We start from the raw sequence: 6821 nt of genomic DNA, 5'->3' as shown, positions 1-6821 counted from the left end.
CAATGCAGATAGTGGAGGGCAGTTTATTACACCAGCAGGCCCAAGGCAGTCTCCTCTTAGCCAAGAACCCTGCCCGGTTTTTGTGAAAACCTTATATACCCTAAGTGTACAGTGTCCAAACCCACTTCCCCAAATTCCCTGAAACTAGTCTGAACAAAGGAAAAGAAAGCTACAAAGTTAACCCGTGATTCATATGCCTTAAGCCTAGGTAGTTAACAGTGGACAATTAGCAATAGGTCTGTGGTCATACCCCAATAAGCATAATAAAATTTATTATTCCATTGGGTTACACAAATAATCAGGGTATTCTTTCAGGCGACGGAGAGTCTAGGTATGAGCCCTGGGGCTCTTCCATCCAGGGGGTCTGGTTTTCCAGTTGGTATGTGGTTTCCATTGATACTGGGCATACAGCTCAAAGTCCACAGTACGGCCCAAGATGGAGTCCTGCTTTCAAGATGAAGCCTGTTCTGTTTCCTCCTTCACGGGTATATAAGGTTTTCACAAAAACTGATCAGGATCCTTGGCTAAGAGACTGCCTTGGGCCCGCTGGTGTAATAAACTGCACTCCACTGTCTGCGTTGTCCTTCTGAGTGAGTTTGTTTCCCAGGGTGCATGGCTACAACAGTCTGTCGTACCTTGGACCTGAGGCCAGTGCTGTCCATGGTAATAACATCTTTTGTGTGGCTTATAACCTGCTTCTATTTTTCAAAGACCACTGGGTGAGGGGAACGAGATCTGTTTGGTAGATGAGGAAGCTGCCTAGGGTCATGGCCAGGAAGACGTCCTGCGTCCACGCTGTCGAGTCCTGTCAGGCTCCGAGGGCCGGGTCCCTGAGGCTGGCGGCGCATACAGGACTCCCGCCGCGACCAGTCTCCGCCTCGCCATCCCTTCTTGCAGAAAGCTGCGTCCCCTCGGGGACCTGACGACCCGCCACTTTCGCAATGTCCAATGAGACTTAGCCGGGGGCGGGACGGACTTCACCGAAGGCCAATCTAATTGGTTCGGGGCGGGGCTGCGGCGGGTGGGAGCTGAGCGGCGGACATCGGTCTTCCCAGCCTGGAGAGACCCCCGCGCGGGCTCCGCGCAGAGGGTGCGCGCGCCTGCCGCCCGCGCAGCCCCTCTGTCCGCTCGGCGCGTCCCTCTCCTGCTCTCCGGTAGCCGCCGGGAGAGGGGCTCGGGAGTCCGGCCCCAGCCAGGGCTGGGACCGGGGCGGCAGCCGCGGGACGAGCGCCTGAGGTGGGTGCAGAGCGGAAGGGCTGGAAGCCGGGAGGCGGGGAGGCCGGGCAGGCAGATGACTGGGTCCGCCCTGCCGATGGACTCCGGGTCACCAGAGGGAGAGGCCGGCCGAGTTGCGGAGCCCGACTCCTCGCCTGCCTGGGTCCCGGACGCTCGTCCCCCCGCCCTCCCAGGCCACAAGCCTCTCCGTTGAGGACAACCCGCCCCTCTCGCTGCCCGCGGCCTCCTAACCCCTCCTGCCCTTTGTCGCCTGTGCACCTGCCTTTCGGCCTTGTGTTTCCACCCACCCCCTCTCCAGGCCGGACCCCGGCCCAGCCTTCCCTGCTCAGGACCCAGCCCTAAATTAGACTTGCTTCTTCAGCCCCTAGTCCATCCCTCTTTGTCGTCTGTACACCTGTCACCCCAACTCTGCTCATTCACTCCACCACCCTGCCCCCAACATCATCTAAATTCAGCCTAGGCCCGGCGCCCCCTCCCTGTCCTGGGGGTTCCTCCCGCCCGCTCTGATTATCCCCTACACCTGCCCCCCTCGGCCCCAGCCCTTGTCCTCCCCCGTCCACGCTCCTTTGTTGTGTCTGCAGCTGTCCCCTCGGCTCTATTCATCCCTCTCCCGCGGACCCCTTTCTCCCTCTGACCAGGGGGCCATCCCCTCCAGGCTCTGTTCTGTCATTCTCCCATCAGCGCCAGGCCCACTGCCCACTCAGCCTGGCCTTTTCCCTTCCTTTCAGCCCAGCCTTCTCACCTCCTACCCAGGGTACCCTCGCCCTCTCCCAGCTGGTCCAGCCTTTCCTGGACTGCCCCCGCCCCTCCACACCAACCTGTCTCCCTGCCCCATATACTCTCTTTTCCTTGCTGCGCTCCTCTCCTAACCTGCGTGGCCTCCACCGTCAGTCCCCCGCTCACCCTTTCCTCCCCGCCCAGGTGCCGCGGAGAGGCCATGGAGCTGTGTGGCAAGAAGAAGCTTCACGCCCTGTCCCTGGCCGAGAAGATCCAGGTGCTGGAACTCCTGGATGAGTCCAAGATGTCCCAGTCGGAGGTGGCCCGGCGCTTCCAGGTCTCCCAGCCTCAGATCTCCCGCATCTGCAAGAATAAAGAGAAGCTGCTGGCGGACTGGTGCAGCGGCACGGCCAACCGGGAGCGCAAGCGCAAGCGGGAGTCCAAGTACAGCGGCATCGACGAGGCTCTGCTCTGCTGGTACCACATTGCCCGGGCCAAGGCCTGGGACGTGACAGGGCCCATGCTGCTCCACAAAGCCAAGGAGCTGGCCGACATCCTGGGCCAGGACTTTGTGCCCAGCATCGGCTGGCTGGTCCGCTGGAAACGCCGAAACAACGTGGGCTTCGGGGCCCGCCACATATTGGCGCCTATGTTACCCCCTGAGCCGCCTCCCCCAGCTCCCACTCCCCAGGCCCAGCTGCCTCTTTCTCTTAAAGATTTCTCCCCAGAGGACATTTTTGGCTGTGTTGAAGTGCCCTTGCTGTATCGGGCAGTGCCCGGCAGAGCGGGTACATGTGATCGGGTGCAGGTGCTGCTGTGTGCCAACAGCAGGGGCACAGAGAAACGGCGGCTGTTGGTCTGTGGGCCCCAGGCTGCCCCACGATGCTTCTTTGGGGTCAGCAGTGAGGCCCTGCCTGCCTCCTACCACCCTGACCTGGCCATCCCGTGGTCGGAGTGGTTGTCACAATTCGATCAGGACATGGGGCGGCAGGGCCGGCAGGTGGCCTTGCTGATGGCTGCCCAAGTGGTGGAGGAGGTGGCAGGCCTGCCTGGGCTCTGCCACGTGAGGCTCTTGCCTCTGTCTGCTGCGAGCCCCACACAACCCCTGCCCAGCTCCGTGGTCCGGGCGTTTAAGGCCCATTACCGGCGGCGTCTGTTGAGCAAGTTGGCTGCTGCCCAGAGCGAGAGGGCTGGCACGTTGCTGGCTGAGGTCGGGGCAGGCATCACAGTTCTGGACGCTCTGCACATGGCAGCAGCGGCCTGGGCCAAGGTGCCTCTCCAGCTCGTTGTGAGCGGCTTCATTCAGGAAGGGCTGGCTCCCGGCAGAACGCCGGTGGCCCAGGACCAAGCCTCAGAGGTGCTGCAGGTCCCCGGTGGGCTGAGCCTCGAGGAATTTTCCCGCTTTGTGGATCTGGAGAGTGAGGAGCCTGTGTCTGGAGCGTGCAAAGAGGAGGTGGGCCCTGCAGACGAGGCGGGGGGCGGAGAGGACGGCTTCGAGCCCCTGCCCACCAAGGCTGATGCCCTCCGGGCTCTGGGCACCTTGAGGAGGTGGTTGGAGTGCAGTGGCACCACCCCGGAGCTATTTGAAAATTTCTATGCCTGTGAAGAGGGGGTGGAGCGACTCTGCTGCCTGTGAAGGGCTCTTCCTGCCGGAGCCCCCTCGTCTCCTGTTTCCCATGGAAACGCCCTCTCTCAGAAGGCAGGTTGGGGGCTGGTCTCTTTCCCGTGGAAATGGAGCTTTTGTGAAAGGTGTTGAAGGGAGACAGGTTGGGAGACCAAGTCTAGGCTCTGAATGAAAGTTGTCCAACCCCTAGAGAAGAGAGTCTAAACACAGGGCGGTGGGGCAGTGAAGCTCAGCTGCGTAGTTTCGGAACCTCTGTGGAGGCTGGGACTTAGGAAGGTGGAATAGGAATTTACAGACAGACCGACCCCTTGAACTCCGTGTTCAAAACAGTTCTGCTTCTGGAAATAAAGCTTTTAATCAGAAAAGTGGCCAAGGTTCTATCTTTATGTGTGTATGTGTGCTCAGTCATGTCCAACTTTTTGCGACCCCATGGACTGTAGCTCACCAGGCTCCTTTGTCCATAGAATTTTCCAGGCAAGAATACTGGAGTAGGTTGCCATTTTCTCCCCAAGGGGATCTTACCAACCCAGGGATTCAACCGGTGTCTCTTGCATCTCCTGCATTGGCAGGCAGATTCTTCACCACTGCGCCACCTGGGAAGCCCATTATTTTCATGAGAGGAGGGTATAGAAACTTTTAACTCAGGTTTTTTTGTTTTTGTTTTATGCAGGCCACTTTTAAAGTCTTTATTAAATTTGTTACAATATTGTTTCTGTTTTCTGTTTTGGTTTTTGACCTCAAAGTATGTGGGATCTTAGCTCCCCAACCAGGATTTGAACCCTCATGCCTTGCATTGGAAGGCGAAGTCTTACACACTGGATCACCAAGGAAGTCCCAAGACTCAGATTTTTTAAACTGATTGCCGGAGATTGCTGCCATGCAGATGTCTAGAGCTGTCTGAGAAATGACCAGGGGTGAACCTCCTCTCCCAGAATTCCAGCAAGAAGGAGCCCTGGGCATGGGGATTCCTCATGGGCTAACAGACAGACAGATTCCCAGGACATTCTGCTTCTCTGATCATTTCCCTCTTTGAGGAATTCACCTCTATTGAGGTGCTGTCTGAGAAAGGAAAAGGGGCAGGCTAGGAACATTCTAGGGAAACAGAAGGAGCCAGAACTTGGGAGTCATTCATTCTTTTTTTTTTCATTTGTCTGATTATTTCACATCTCTTTAGCAAGGCTTCTCGAGGGCAAGGTTGCAAAGGCCGTGTCCCTGCCAGGCAGGACCTTGCAGGCAGTGGCAGTGGAGTGTGATTAACGGCCATCCTAAAGGCATGTGCACAGGGCTGTGAGCCTAGGAAGCCTCCGGAGGAGGGGAGCTTTGAGTTGCAGCTGAAGGACAGACAGACAGGAGAGTCAAGGACAGTCCTGGCCAAAAGGCAGCAGGCATGGAGGCAGCTTTTCCCAGAGCACACAGGGAGGCCCAGGGGGAGCAGGAGGGGGCTGGAGCCCACCGAGCCTAGTGGTGGGGCACCCCCAAAGAGTTTCAGGTTATTTGTAAGGTTCTAGAAAACAGATGTGGAGGATGGGTCAGAGATGTGAAACCTAAAGGAAGAGAAACTCTCACTGGTCCCCGTGAAAGATGGGGCAGCCCGAGCCAGATCGAGGGAGCAGGGCAGGAAGGGGATGGTTTACCTGGAAAGGATCGGGACTTTGGACTCAGACAGACTCAGGCTGGTGAGGAGTCCAGCTCCTGGCAGAAATCGTTTCAGGTCGACTGCGGGAATCACAAGCCAGCACAGCACAGTTTTCTAGGGGCATCACTGGCAAGGACACAGGCCAGCTGTGCATCTCCAGCCCAGGCCCCTCCCCGTGGGGCCTCAGCCAAGACCCTTACTGGGTCTTACTGGGATCCTTACTGGGGTTGCGGGCTGAGACACTTCTTCCACCCTGATGCAGCATCTTTCACTCCCAGCCCTTCCTCCCTCCTCTACTCCGACCCCCAGAGCCCATAAAGTGGAAGGAGCCCCTCCAGCAGCCTGCCATCTGACCCTCCCCTTCAGACTGGTGAAAATGGGCCCCTGGGGAGCTGGTGCCTTTTTTTGCTCCTCACAGGGACACCTCAGCGAATAAAGGCCGACTGTTCTTTCAGTTTGGCTCATCGTCCTCACTGACCACCTCTATGCCTGGCTGCTCAACAGTGAGACAAAGGTATGTCACAGTCCACTCGTAAACTGTTCTGAAGCTTCTTGCCAGCTTTCACTCCCAGCATAAGATCCCAAATCATCCGCCTTTCCCCCCAGATTCTGCTTTCCTACCTGCATTCACTCCTTTTTCCTTGTATTTGTTTATTTCCCTGCTCTGGGTCATGGTTGCGGCACTTGGGATCTTGAGTTGAGGCGTGCAGACTCTTAGTTGTAGCATGTGGGACCTAGTTCCCTGACCAGGGATGGAACCTGGGGCCCCTGCCCTGAGAGTGAGAATCTTAGCTGCTGGACCACCTGGGAAGTCCCCCTGCCTGTACTCATTTAAGTTGTCCTTTTTCTAAAGTCATTCCAGGTCTGACATAACTCTTTAAATGTTGAAGCCAAAACTTAGAGGATCTGTAAAGACCTGACCAGAGTAACAGAGGGGATGGATGAGCTCTGTTCCCAGGGGTCCTATTCCTGTTGCAGGAGCAGGATACAGCATGGGGTTTTCTCATTGACTTCATCCCAGAGCCTTTTTTCTTTTTTTTAAACCCATCCATTACGTCTTCCTTTCTTGTACTGTTACCAGGTATCATACTTACCTCTTCCTGGGTGGCTCCATGTGCTCATTTAAGCAGCATTCACTGACATTTACTGAATGCTTTGCTTGTGAAGTGGATCCTGTTCCAGGACCTGAAGCTAGTGCTGAACAAGACAGAGAGAAAAAAGAGAGGATCTTCCTCACTAAGCCCTTCTTTCCTGGTAGAGGGGATAAAGAAGAGACAAGTAAAGAAATACACATGGTCATTTTGGACAGCAATAAGTGCAAGATGAAAATAAAAAAAACGACGTTCTAAAGAGGGCTTCCCTGGTGGCTCAGTAGTAAAGAATCCTCCTGCCAATGCAGGAGACACGGGTTTGATCTCTGGCCAGGAAGACCCCCTGAAAAAAGGAAATGGCGACCCACTCCAGTATTCTTGCCTGGGAAAGCCCGTGGACACAGGAGCCTGGTGGGCTACAGTCCACGGGGCCAGAAAATAGATGGAAGCAACTGAGCGCGCATCCACACAATAGAAATTATTTCTGTTGTTACATTCATCATCAGCATCAGTCTGG

General features: G+C 56.2%; 1 protein-coding gene across 1 annotated transcript; it reads left to right on the top strand.

Moving 5' to 3' along the window:
- The first annotated feature begins 224 nt into the window (after positions 1-224).
- On the top strand, positions 225-4276 carry TIGD3 (tigger transposable element derived 3). The gene is made up of 2 exons (XM_055583331.1): positions 225-1236; positions 2158-4276. Exon 2 carries the CDS (start codon positions 2174-2176, stop codon positions 3587-3589), a length of 1416 nt encoding a protein of 471 aa, XP_055439306.1. The 5' UTR covers positions 225-1236; positions 2158-2173; the 3' UTR covers positions 3590-4276.
- Positions 4277-6821: the final 2545 nt, after the last annotated feature.

Source organism: Bubalus kerabau, chromosome 5 (assembly GCF_029407905.1).
Source record: "Bubalus kerabau isolate K-KA32 ecotype Philippines breed swamp buffalo chromosome 5, PCC_UOA_SB_1v2, whole genome shotgun sequence".
In the NCBI taxonomy this organism is placed as follows: Eukaryota; Metazoa; Chordata; class Mammalia; order Artiodactyla; family Bovidae; genus Bubalus; species Bubalus kerabau.
Note: the sequence above shows the minus strand (reverse complement) of the source record. Positions and strands in the feature narration are given on the sequence as shown.

What these genes read in the sequence shown, in the direction of transcription:
- TIGD3 (XM_055583331.1), top strand. Translation starts at nt 2,174, where the DNA reads ATGGAGCTGTGTGGCAAGAAGAAGCTTCACGCCCTGTCCCTGGCCGAG.